The sequence below is a fragment of the Haliotis cracherodii genome, unplaced genomic scaffold (assembly GCF_022045235.1).
Source record: "Haliotis cracherodii isolate W230 unplaced genomic scaffold, xgHalCrac1.p SCAF_24, whole genome shotgun sequence".
NCBI classification, from domain to species: Eukaryota; Metazoa; Mollusca; class Gastropoda; order Lepetellida; family Haliotidae; genus Haliotis; species Haliotis cracherodii.
In genome coordinates, this window is record NW_027266280.1 from 435,900 (window position 1) to 450,440 (window position 14,541).

The following is a 14,541-nucleotide window of genomic DNA, read 5'->3' on the forward strand; positions in this document are numbered from 1 at the left end:
GTAAATTGATATACAAATATTTTCTGCATATATACTGAGGAACAACACTAAAATCTGATTTGAATAAAATGTCATCATATATCAACTTCCCCTCCCCCCCACCCCCTCTAAAACCCCCTATCCTTAAACACAAACACACCCTAGCCCATCACTAACCCCCCCCACCCATCCCCCTCCCCCCTTCCCTATCAATTCCACCAACAATACATTTTGCAAAGATTGATCTCATTGCTCCCCTTCCTGGTTCTTGTTCCCATGGCGACACTTTCACACCCTCATTTGTATTTCGGGACATATCACCTTCAATTTATACTCTGACTTGGTTGAAACTTGAAATAGATTTTAAGTCTCCTCTCCCAGATTTTCCATGTTTTTGGTAGGGGTAAAATGGCTGCTTAAAATCTAAAACTGGCTAGCCTGACTGGCTTGTATTGTTGAAAAATTATTTCCACAAGGTACACAAACATATTATCCTGCATCACTGTATCATATTGTGATACTCCATCGATATAGGCACAATGTTGATATTAGAGTAATTAACACAATGTATAACTATTACATGCATCAGTGTCTGAATAACTGGTTGCTACATCTTGTGAGGCCCATCTCTTTGCCATAAATAAAATGCCATCTCTTTGTCCACTGTTGGTCACATGATCTGTTGAAGGTCACATGATCTGTTTGAAGGTCACATGATCTGTGGGAGGTCACATTATCAGCTGGAGATCATCGACCTTCGCTTGTAGGAGATGAAGACGGACCAGATGAGAGACACGGCATTACCGAACAGAACACGGTACTGTAAGAAGAGGAAGAAGAATAGAATTCCCTCCAGGAATAACAGATTACTCTTTGTTTTTGTTTGCTTGTTGTTTAATGTAACACTCAGCAATACTCCTGCTATATGACGATGGTCTGTAAATAATCGTGTCCGAATCAGACAATCCAGTGATTCACATCATAAGCATAGATGAACGCAATTGGCATACAATAACATGCATCCAACCAAGTCAGCAAGCCTGATCACCCAACACCGTTAGTCGCCTCTTACGACAAGCGTAGTCACCTTTTACGGCAAGCATGGGTTGCTGAAGACCTATTCTATCTTAGATCTTCACAGGCCAAGAAGAATAGAACTCCCCATCAAGAATATATGACCAGGAATAACGGACTACCTGAACTGAGTCAATTAATGTCACAGCCCTGACCAGGAATAATGGATTACCTGTACTGAGTGAATTAATGTCACAGCCCTGACCAGGAATAATGGATTACCTTTTTCGAGTGAATTAATGTAAAAAAGGTAACATGTGACCCTGACCTTGACGGGAATGTACTTGATGTTGATGAACTGGATGATGGTCCACACTTTCCAGTTCATCTTCAGGATGTACCAGTAGGTTTCTCGGATCCTATGCATGGAGGCAGCATGCCCTTGACCCTGGCCAGATCACAAAAACATACACTCAACTACCAAATTGATCTCGCTGAAAATTATATCAACAATTTACATTTAAACAAGCTTTTGCTTTTGCAAGCTTTACCAACGATCGAAAATTAAAGAACAAATACTGACATATTTTCAAAATGTACAAAAAATCATACTTTCCAAATAAAATGGACCTAAGTTTTCCTGGAAGAGTTATCTGCCTGTACCTCTAAGGGGCATGAGATGTTCAGTCAAGGTCTGTGTGTACACTGACCACTGGTCATTGCCAGCAAGGTTCACCCCCAAAATGCAGACCAGCTATTGATTGCCACTACATGTACATGCCCATCACACCTAATTAATGAAGGGATCATTCCAAAATTCCAGATTTTAAAAAAAGGCTACCGGTAAATTTCTGGTATTTAGGATACATGTATAAAGATCAATGGGTCAATATGTTTTGACAACAAGAACAAGAGTAGATCAAGTCAGAGTCAATGGCTTGTCCCAGATGGCAGCGTTAGGGTAAGGGTTAGGGTATCACTCCTTTCTGTCAGGTCTGTCCTTTGTCTGTCAATTAATACACACAAAGTTTATACAGTAGATGAAGTCAGCGTAGAAAATGGCTTATCCTTCAACTTTTCTATCAGATTTATCTTTCGTCTTTCAATTTGTTTGTTTGTTTGTTGTTTAAAGCCACACACAGCAATATTCCAGCTATATGACGACAGTCTGTCTGGACCAAACAATGCAGTGATTGACATTGTCAGCATCGATCCACCCAATTGGGATATGATGACATGCATCAACCAAGTCAGCGATCCTGACCACCTGATCCCGTTAGTCGCCTCTTACGACAAGCATAGTCGCCTTCTACGACAAGCATGGGTTGCTGAAGACCTATTCCAACCCTGATCTTCATGGATCCTTTCAAGTAGAACATATAGAGTTCACAGGGGATGTACAGTAGATGTGACTATTCAACATCATCTTGTGGAATATGTTACGTCTCAGACAGGTGACGCACAAGTTCTCCTTGATGTATACTTGTAGGCCAAGAACCAAGTAAACTGGAGACGTGACAACAGGTCCTGTCGCCGCAAGTGTACCACAGTCGGAGACCGTGTCAGAAACATGTCAACCGTAATACTTGTTGATTCAGCAGTTCTGTGATTTGGGAGTTCTGCGTTATCATCAGGGCTATTAAGTGAGCGACTGATCATTAGATATTCTAGGATTTTATCTGGAGTCTAGATATTTTGTCAGTTACAGCTGCAAAACCAGATATTTTGGATTGCAACCATATATGTTTGGTGGCAGACAAATTCTTTTTCTTCAACAGTCTGAGGCATAATTATTTTTTGTAAAGACTTTTTTGGGACAATTTTATTTTTTAATAAAAAAACCAAGCAATCCCCTCACCCCCACATGCTGCCTGTAGTCCCAAATTACAATACTTAGGGGTATTGACTAACTCAGGTAAACATTGAATGTCATCGTCAGGGGACAAGGACACTTGTGCCAACCCGATCCATTATGTCACCTCCTACCACCAGCACAGGTTGCTGGGGACCTGTTCTAACCCAGGCTCCCCACGATGGAGGCACAGCAACTTCCTCCTCCTCCTCCCCCTCCCTGACACTCACCTCCAGCACCGACACCACATAGAGGAAGAGGAAGATGAAGGGAGGTGTGAAGATCAAGCGATCAAACAAGACTTTCTTGAGAGCTGCGTTGGGACTGCCTTTAGGGAAGAACTTCTCAAGGTTGACGTAGAAGTAGTGGAAGACTGGCCCGCTCACACAGAACCTGCAACAAACCTACTCGGTGGGGCGTCACAACGCTAACATGTTGCTTCCATGGTTACGATGTGACTAAGGCCACAAGACAGCACTGCCACAAGCTTTTGTATTACTATTGGCTAAACTTGCATTACTATTGACTGAAATTGTATTACTAATGACTATACTTATATTACTGTTGACGGAACTTGCATTACTATTGACTGAAATTGTATTACTAATGACTAAACTTGTATTACTGTTGACTAAAAATGCAAGACTATTGACTCTACTTGTATTACTGTTGACTAAAATTGCAAGACAATTGACTATACTTGTATTACTTTTTACTAAACTTGTATTACTATTGCCTAAACTTGTATTACTATTGACTCTACTTGTATTACTACTGCCTAAACTTGTATTACTATTGACTCTACTTCTATTACTATTGCCTAAACTTGTATTACTATTGCCTAAACTTGTATTACTACTGACTAAACGTGTATTACTATTGCCTAAACTTGTATTACTACTGCCTAAACTTGTATTACTATTGCCTAAACTTGTATTACTATTGACTCTACTTGTATTACTACTGCCTAAACTTGTATTACTATTGACTCTACTTGTATTACTATTGCCTAAACTTGTATTACTATTGCCTAAACTTGTATTACTATTGCCTAAACTTGTATTACTATTGACTCTACTTGTATTACTACTGTCTAAACTTCTATTACTATTGCCTGAACTTGTATTACTATTGACTAAACTTGTATTACTATTGACTAAACTTGTATTACTATTGACTAAAATTACAAGACAATGGACTATACTTGTATTACCTTTGACTATACTTGTTTTACTATTGACTATACTTGTTTAACTACTGACTAAACTTGTATTACTATTGACTAAACTTGTATTAATATTGACTAAAATTGCAAGACTATTGACTCTAATTGTATTACTATTGACTAAATTTGTATTACTACTGACTAAACTTGTATAACTATTGACTATACTTGTTTTACTACTGACTAAACTTGTATTACTATTGACTACTCGTTTTACTACTGACTTTACTTGTATTACTACTGACTAAACTTGTATTAATATTGACTAAAATTGAAAGACTATTGACTCTAATTGTATTACTATTGACTAAACTTGTATTACTACTGACTAAACTTGTATTACTCTAGTCCAAACTTGGCAAGGGTCAAGGCCTCAAGGTCCACAATAAAGTAGCGTACATGCATGAGGCCTGGAGGATGTCAAAGGTCAACAATTCTCACCCGAAAGTAGCGTATGCGAGGGTGCTCCTCCATGCTATCCTGCCCTTGGTCTGCGGGTTCGGGACAATCAGCTGGGATACGATGTTGCCGAGGGACGACACTACAGCACTGAAACAACACCAGCTGGTTACACACCTCACCTGCTTCAGCGGTTCTGTCAGATCACTCACCTCACCTGCCTCAGCGCTTCCGTCAGATCACTCACCTCACCTGCCTCAGTGGTTCCGTCAGATCACTCACCTGCCTCAGTGGTTCCGTCAGATCACTCACCTCACCTGCCTCAGCGGTTCCGTTAGATCACTCACCTGCCTCAGTGGTTCCGACAGATCACTCACCTCGACTGCCTCAGTGGTTCCGTCAGATCACTCACCTGCCTCAGCGGTTCCGTCAGATCACTCACCTGCCTCAGCGCTTCCGTCAGATCACTCACCTGCCTCAGCTCTTCCGTCAGATCACTCACATCACCTGCCTCAGCGGTTCTGTCAGATCACTCACCTGCCTCAGCGCTTCCGTCAGATCACTCACCTGCCTCAGCGCTTCCGTCAGATCACTCACCTGCCTCAGTGGTTCCGTCAGATCACTCACCTGCCTCAGTGGTTCCATCAGATCACTCACCTCACCTGCCTCAGTGGTTCCGTCAGATCACTCACCTGCCTCAGCGCTTCCGTCAGATCACTCACCTCACCTGCCTCAGCGCTTCCGTCAGATCACTCACCTCACCTGCCTCAGCGCTTCCGTCAGATCACTCACATGCCTCAGCGCTTCCGTCAGATCACTCACCTGCCTCAGTGGTTCCGTCAGATCACTCACCTGCCTCAGCGCTTCCGTCAGATCACTCACCTGCCTCAGCGCTTCCGTCAGATCACTCACCTGCCTCAGTGGTTCCGTCAGATCACTCACCTGCCTCAGTGGTTCCATCAGATCACTCACCTCACCTGCCTCAGTGGTTCCGTCAGATCACTCACCTGCCTCAGCGCTTCCGTCAGATCACTCACCTGCCTCAGTGGTTCCGTCAGATCACTCACCTCACCTGCCTCAGCGCTTCCGTCAGATCACTCACATGCCTCAGCGCTTCCGTCAGATCACTCACCTGCCTCAGCGCTTCCGTCAGATCACTCACCTGCCTCAGTGGTTCCGTCAGATCACTCACCTGCCTCAGCGCTTCCGTCAGATCACTCACCTGCCTCAGTGGTTCCGTCAGATCACTCACCTCACCTGCCTCAGCGGTTCCGTCAGATCACTCACCTGCCTCAGTGGTTCCGTCAGATCACTCACCTGCCTCAGCGCTTCCGTCAGATCACTCACCTGCCTCAGTGGTTCCGTCAGATCACTCACCTCACCTGCCTCAGCGGTTCCGTCAGATCACTCACCTGCCTCAGTGGTTCCATCAGATCACTCACCTCACCTGCCTCAGTGGTTCCGTCAGATCACTCACCTGCCTCAGTGGTTCTGTCAGATCACTCACCTCACCTGCCTCAGTGGTTCCGTCAGATCACTCACCTGCCTCAGTGGTTCCGTCAGATCACTCACCTCACCTGCCTCAGCGCTTCCGTCAGATCACTCACCTGCCTCAGTGGTTCCGTCAGATCACTCACCTGCCTCAGTGGTTCCATCAGATCACTCACCTCACCTGCCTCAGCGGTTCCGTCAGATCACTCACCTCACCTGCCTCAGTGGTTCCGTCAGATCACTCACCTGCCTCAGTGGTTCCATCAGATCACTCACCTCACCTGCCTCAGTGGTTCCGTCAGATCACTCACCTGCCTCAGTGGTTCTATCAGATCACTCACCTCACCTGCCTCAGTGGTTCCGTCAGATCACTCACCTGCCTCAGTGGTTCCATCAGATCACTCACCTCACCTGCCTCAGTAGTTCCGTCAGATCACTCACCTGCCTCAGTGGTTCTGTCAGATCACTCACCTCACCTGCCTCAGTGGTTCCGTCAGATCACTCACCTCACCTGCCTCAGTGGTTCCGTCAGATCACTCACCTCACCTGCCTCAGCGCTTCCGTCAGATCACTCACCTGCCTCAGTGGTTCCGTCAGATCACTCACCTGCCTCAGTGGTTCCGTCAGATCACTCACCTCACCTGCCTCAGCGGTTCCGTCAGATCACTCACCTGCCTCAGCGGTTCCGTCAGATCACTCACCTGCCTCAGTGGTTCCATCAGATCACTCACCTCACCTGCCTCAGTGGTTCCGTCAGATCACTCACCTGCCTCAGTGGTTCTGTCAGATCACTCACCTCACCTGCCTCAGTGGTTCCGTCAGATCACTCACCTGCCTCAGTGATTCCGTCAGATCACTCACCTCACCTGCCTCAGCGCTTCCGTCAGATCACTCACCTGCCTCAGTGGTTCCGTCAGATCACTCACCTGCCTCAGTGGTTCCGTCAGATCACTCACCTCACCTGCCTCAGCGGTTCCGTCAGATCACTCACCTGCCTCAGTGGTTCCGTCAGATCACTCACCTGCCTCAGTGGTTCCATCAGATCACTCACCTCACCTGCCTCAGTGGTTCCGTCAGATCACTCACCTGCCTCAGTGGTTCTGTCAGATCACTCACCTCACCTGCCTCAGTGGTTCCGTCAGATCACTCACCTGCCTCAGTGGTTCCATCAGATCACTCACCTCACCTGCCTCAGTGGTTCCGTCAGATCACTCACCTGCCTCAGTGGTTCTGTCAGATCACTCACCTCACCTGCCTCAGTGGTTCCGTCAGATCACTCACCTCACCTGCCTCAGTGGTTCCGTCAGATCACTCACCTGCCTCAGTGGTTCCGTCAGATCACTCACCTGCCTCATTGGTTCCGTCAGATCACTCACCTCACCTGCCTCAGTGGTTCCGTCAGATCACTCACCTCACCTGCCTCAGTGGTTCCGTCAGATCACTCACCTCACCTGCCTCAGTGGTTCTGTCAGATCACTCACCTGCCTCAGTGGTTCTGTCAGATCACTCACCTGCCTCAGTGGTTCTGTCAGATCACTCACCTGCCTCAGTGGTTCTGTCAGATCACTCACCTGCCTCAGTGGTTCCGTCAGATCACTCACCTCACCTGCCTCAGTGGTTCCGTCAGATCACTCACCTCACCTGCCTCAGTGGTTCTGTCAGATCACTCACCTGCCTCAGTGGTTCTGTCAGATCACTCACCTGCCTCAGTGGTTCTGTCAGATCACTCACCTGCCTCAGTGGTTCTGTCAGATCACTCACCTGCCTCAGTGGTTCCATCAGATCACTCACCTCACCTGCCTCAGTGGTTCTGTCAGATCACTCACCTGCCTCAGCGGTTCTGTCAGATCACTCACCTGCCTCAGCGCTTCCGTCAGATCACTCACCTGCCTCAGCGGCTCCGTCAGATCACTCACCTGCCTCAGTGGTTCTGTCAGATCACTCACCTGCCTCAGTGGTTCTGTCAGATCACTCACCTGCCTCAGTGGTTCTGTCAGATCACTCACCTGCCTCAGTGGTTCTGTCAGATCACTCACCTGCCTCAGTGGTTCCGTCAGATCACTCACCTCACCTGCCTCAGTGGTTCCGTCAGATCACTCACCTCACCTGCCTCAGTGGTTCTGTCAGATCACTCACCTGCCTCAGTGGTTCTGTCAGATCACTCACCTGCCTCAGTGGTTCTGTCAGATCACTCACCTGCCTCAGTGGTTCTGTCAGATCACTCACCTGCCTCAGTGGTTCCATCAGATCACTCACCTCACCTGCCTCAGTGGTTCTGTCAGATCACTCACCTGCCTCAGCGGTTCTGTCAGATCACTCACCTGCCTCAGCGGTTCTGTCAGATCACTCACCCCACTGGTATAAGCCTCAACATCAATGAACACAAAGTAGACACAGTTAATGGATAACAACTTTATCTACTGCAAAGCCTTGCTTGACAACGGTGTAGGGATCCATAATGAGACGTCGCCTTTACAGTAAATAAAGAAGTTGTTATCCATAAACTGTGTCTACTTTGTCATCTGTCATCTTCTAAGTAATGCTCAGTGACTTGGTTGATAGAAATTGTATCATAGATTGATACACATGATGTCAATCACTGGCTTGTCTGGTCCAGATTCAATTACAAAATGCTACAATACAGCTGGAATATTGCTGAGTGCAGAACTAAATAACAAGTTAAAAACACAAGATACAACAGGCTTCAAATAATAAACATCCTCATGAAATACATTATCTAAGCAAGCGGGGGTAATGGCCAAGGGCTCCGGGAACTTTTCATAACATTGCCATTGAACTCCCCCCCCCCCCCCAAACCCCCCCACCCCTCCCTCCTACTGCTGGGAACCTTACATCTACATCACTGGAAACCTCCAGCTAAACACAGCATCGCTCCAGGCAGCTGTTACACCTGTTTCTTCCAAGGTAAATACTACTTTGGTTAAAGGGCAGATTGTTGTAACTTCACAATGCTAACATGATTCAGTCTAATGACGACATAATTTGCATACTAATAAAATATCATCACAACCTTTGTGAGAGAAAATTTTACTTTGTAAATTATTGAAATGTCCGCATTAATCCAATTTGAATATTTGCTTGAATCAATAAAAACTGCAAACATTAGCAAAACCAGCTTGTTTGTCTTGAAGCCATACCACACTTCCTCCACTGGATACAGTTCAGTGGGGATACTCCGGAACAGACACACAAGCATCTAAAACTCTTAAAGGTCATGACCTCAGTAACTACACGGAGACCTTGTGTCAGTTTCTCACGCTCTGGACAAGCAGGGCCCACGGTTTGAAGTATCCAACACCCAGTGTACTATCCCCACCAGACAAAAAAATGGCCACTGTCTCATATAGGACTGTGACGAGCCCAAATTTACTACCCGGGTACCCACCTCCCTATTACCCTACCCTACCCAGGTACCCATCCCCTGTTACCCGACCCTACACGGGTACCCACCTCCCTATTACCCGACCCTACCCGGGTACCCACCTCCCTATTACCCGACCCGGGTACCCACCTCACTATTACCCTACCCTACCCAGGTAACCCACCTCCCTGTTACCCGACCCTACCCGGGTACCCAGCTGTCTATTACCCGACCCTACCCGGGTACCCACCTCCCTATTACCCGACCCTACCTGGGTACCCAGCTGTCTGTTACCCTACCCTACCCGGGTACCCACCTCCCTATTACCCTACCCTACGCGGGTACCCACCTCCCTGTTACCCTACCCTACCCAGGTACCCGCTCCCTGTTACCCTACCCTACCCAGGTACCCGCTCCCTGTTACCCTACCCTACCCAGGTACCCGCTCCCTGTTACCCGACCCTACCCAGGTACCCGCTCCCTGTTACCCGACCCTACGCGGGTACCCACCTCCCTGTTACCCTACCCTACCCGGGTACCCACCTCCCTGTTACCCGACCCTACCCGGGTACCCACCTCCCTGTTACCCGACCCTACCTGGGTACCCACCTCCCTGTTACCCGACCCTACCCGGGTACCCACCTCCCTATTACCCTACCCTACCCGGGTACCCACCTCCCTATTACCCTACCCTACCCGGGTACCCACCTCCCTGTTACCCTACCCTACCCAGGTACCCGCTCCCTGTTACCCTACCCTACCCAGGTACCAGCCCCCTGTTACCCGACCCTACGCGGGTACCCGCTCCCTGTTACCCTACCCTACCCAGGTACCCGCTCCCTGTTACACTACCCTACCCAGGTACCCGCTCCCTGTTACACTACCCTACCCAGGTACCCGCTCCCTGTTACCCGACCCTACCCGGGTACCCACCTCACTATTACCCGACCCTCCCCGGGTACCCACCTCCCTATTACCCTACCCTACCCGGGTACCCACCTCCCTGTTACCCTACCCTACCCAGGTACCCGCTCCCTGTTACCCGACCCTACCCGGGTACCCACCTCCCTGTTACCCGACCCTACGCGGGTACCCACCTCCCTGTTACCCTACCATACCCAGGTACCCACCTCCCTGTTACCCGACCCTACCCGGGTACCCACCTCCCTGTTACCCGACCCTACGCGGGTACCCACCTCCCTGTTACCCTACCCTACCCGGGTACCCACCTCCCTGTTACCCTACCCTACCCAGGTACCCACCTCCCTGTTACCCGACCCTACCCGGGTACCCACCTCCCTGTTACCCGACCCTACCCGGGTACCCACCTCCCTGTTACCCTACCCTACCCAGGTACCAGCCCCCTGTTACCCTACCCTACCCGGGTACCCACCTCCCTGTTACCCGACCCTACCCAGGTACCCACCTCCCTGTTACACTACCCTACCCGGGTACCCACCTCCCTGTTACCCTACCCTACCCAGGTACCCGCTCCCTGTTACACTACCCTACCCAGGTACCCGCTCCCTGTTACACTACCCTACCCAGGTACCCGCTCCCTGTTACACTACCCTACGCGGGTACCCACCTCCCTGTTACCCTACCCTACCCTACCCAGGTACCAGCCCCCTGTTACCCTACCCTACCCGGGTACCCACCTCCCTGTTACCCGACCCTACCCGGGTACCCACCTCCCTGTTACCCTACCCTACCTGGGTACCCGCCCCCTGTTACCCGACCCTACCCGGGTACCCCATGTAGGTCTCAAGAGGTCAAATTATGGATAATAACTTCTTTATTTACTGTAGAGGAGATGTTTCGGTACAGATCCGTATACCGTTGTCAAGCAAGGATCCTTACACTGTTGTCAAGCAAGGATCTATACCAAAACGTCGCCTTTACAGTATTAAAAAAGTTGTTATACAGTTCTAGATAATAATTGTCATTAAACAATATATCACGTGATATATTGTCCTACTCAATACTCACCCACCCTGAGTACCCGTGATACCCGTTCAAGCCCGAGTCTCAAAACCACTGTCGTATTACACACAAGTTTAAACATTACTTTTTCAGAACATAGCAACCTTATTACAAAAAATAATCACAATGAAAAGGATTGTCAGTAATGTATTCATGGTGTATCTGTGGTGTACTCGTGGTGTACTCTTGGTGTATTTATGTAATGTATTCATGGTGTATCTGTGGTGTACTCGTGGTGTACTCTTGGTGTATTCATGTACTGTATTCATGGTGTATCTGTGGTGTACTTGTGGTGTACTCTTGGTGTATTCATGTAATGTATTCATGGTGTATCTGTGGTGTACTTGTGGTGTACTCTTGGTGTATTCATGTACTGTATTCATGGTGTATCTGTGGTGTACTTGTGGTGTACTCTTGGTGTATTCATGTACTGAAGTCCACACCTACACACTGACAGCTGGGGGAAACAAGTCCATCTTTTCTCTACAGGGTGAACAAAGGCAACAGCCACAGCATGTTTAACGTATTCTGAAAGTGAATCAATTGGAATCAACAAGTATCTAATCACTGGAAACAGCTGCCACCATTACTCAATAGTTGGAAACACATGGAGGACTGTTTAAGTGAAATGCAATAGAACTTGAGTGCTGGCAATCTAAGCTTCAAAATGTTTATCAAAAACCTCCCGAAAACCTCACCCAAATTTAGTGAAATGTACCCAGATACCCAAAGAGTGAAATGTACCCAGACAGAGTGAAATGTACCCAGATATAGAGCAATGTACCCAGATATAGTGAAATGTACCCAGATATAGTGAAATGTACCCAGTTATAGTGCAATGTACCCAAATATAGTGAAATGTACCCAGATATAGAGCAATGTACCCAGATATAGTGAAATGTACCCAGATATAGTGAAATGTGCCCGAGACAGAGTGAAATGTACCCAGACAGAGTTAAATGTACCCAGATATAGTGCAATGTACCAAGATATAGTGAAATGTACCCAGATATATAGCAATGTATCCAGATAGAGAGATCAACCCAGAGTTAAATGTAACTAGATATAGTGAAATGTACCCTGATACAGTGAAATGTACCCAGATATAGTGCGATGTACCCAGATACAGTGAAATGTACCAAGACAGAGTTAAATGTACCCAGGTATAGTCAAATGTACCCAGATATAGTGCAATGTACCCAGATATAGTGCATTGTACCCAGATATAGTGAAATGTACCCAGATATAGTGAAATGTACCCAGATATAGTGAAATGTACCCAGATATAGAGCAATGTACCCAGATATAGTGCAATGTACCCAGATATAGTGAAATGTACCCAGATATAGAGCAATATACCCAGATATAGAGCAATGTACCCAGATATAGTGAAATGTACCCAGATATAGTGAAATGTACCCAGATATAGAGCAATATACCCAGATATAGAGCAATGTACCCAGATATAGTGAAATGTACCCAGATATAGAGCAATGTACCCAGATGGAGAGATCAACCCAGAGTTGTACCCAGACAGAGTTAAATGTACCCAGATTTAGTGAAATGTACCCAGATATAGTGCAATGTACCCAGATATAGTGAAATGTAACCAGACAGAATAAATGTACCCAGATATAGTGCAATGTACCCAGATAGAGTGAAATGTACCCAGAGTTCAATGTACCCAGACAGTTCAATGTACCCAGATAGAGTGACGTGTACCATGACCATGATGATATAGAGAAACTCCACAAGGATACAACTTCAGCTTGAAGATAGTAGTTTGCAGATTAAAAAAGTAAATCAATTTTAGATGATCACTGATCAATGTTGTGATGGATTTCAGCTATAGGATATGGCAGCCTTTAAATAATCAAGTCTGGACCAGGCAATTGATAATATTGTTTGGGTACAATGACATGCAACCAGCCAAGTCACAGAGCCTCACGGCATACCTGGTCCATGTACTCGCCTCTTACGATCAACATACCTTGCTAGGGACATTTTCTAACCTGGAATCCCAACTAGGGCTAGAACGGGTTACCCGGGTCGGGTGGGTCCTGAGTAGGACCCGGGTACCCACAGGACTACCTGATACTAGGGTTAGAACGGGTAACACAGGTCGGGTGGGTACTGAGTAGGACCTGGGTACCTACTGGACTACCTGATACTAGGGCTGGAATGGGTAACTCGAGTCGGGTGGGTCCTGAGTAGGACCCGGGTACCCACAGGACTACCTGATACTAGAGCTAGAAGGGTAACTCGGGTCGGGTGTGGTAAGTCACATGATATATTGTTTAATGACATAAATTATCTGAAACTCTATGGTTACACTACAAATCACTCATGTTCCCATTTCTTTCTGACAATGCACCCATTCCTTCTGACTCATATGTTTGAATGTTTGCGGATTAAAAAATCAATTTGTTTTTATTTGATCACTGATCAATGTGATGATTGATCATTAATTATTTAGGAATTGATTCCAAGTTATATCCAACACAACATTCTTCCACACTTACTCTGTATGGTATAGTAACTGTTGCTATATCCTGCAATGACTGGTCCCTGGTGAGGGATGTGCATGCTTCATCAGCACATTATGATAATAGCAACAATTCAGAGAGATGACCTGGTGATTCATTATTTAAGTCTTCATAAATTTGAAAATTTATCAGATTTCTCTATAATTGTGTTTGTACCATGAATTCCACGTTTCATATTTGCAAATAACTCAAATGTTAACTTTCAGTGTCAGATACATAGAACTTTTTAAGGCTTTCAGTGGAATATTTACTTCCACATATCAATTGAACATGTCATGTTGAGCTATCAGTTGTACATGTCATGTTGAGTATAATTCTTGTTCACCCAACTGAAAAAAAACACGCATTGGTGAGAGAAAACAGAGGAAAATATGTGATAAATGTCATAGTATCTGCTGATAAGCTCCCCAGATCCAAAGTCCGGTCCCATACAGTACTCGCCTTGTGCAAGCCTTCGTTAAAATAGGCTTTTCCTGCAATAGTTTCAAATATGCCTTCAATGCCTTTTCAACAGGATTGTCTTCCTTGCTTTTGCTTAAGCTCATTCTGACTGTCAATGTGTACAAACAGTTTCAACTAGCACAGATGCCGGTTGGTGGAACTTTGAACTCGTTTGTTTACACACTCCTGGGGGCTGACATATTGAATCTCGTGAAATCACAAGTACCCT

The 14,541-nt window shown here is 46.6% G+C and overlaps 1 protein-coding gene across 1 annotated transcript; it reads right to left on the reverse strand.

Moving 5' to 3' along the window:
- Nucleotides 1-715: 715 nt before the first annotated feature.
- Nucleotides 716-14,509, reverse strand: LOC139472427 (peroxisomal membrane protein 2-like). Its single transcript, XM_071254905.1, has 5 exons — nt 14,313-14,509; nt 4,512-4,619; nt 3,076-3,238; nt 1,322-1,441; nt 716-799 (listed from the first exon to the last, which is right to left on the reverse strand). The coding sequence occupies exons 1-5, from the start codon at nt 14,414-14,416 to the stop codon at nt 716-718; spliced, it is 579 nt and encodes a 192-aa protein (XP_071111006.1). The 5' UTR covers nt 14,417-14,509.
- Nucleotides 14,510-14,541: the final 32 nt, after the last annotated feature.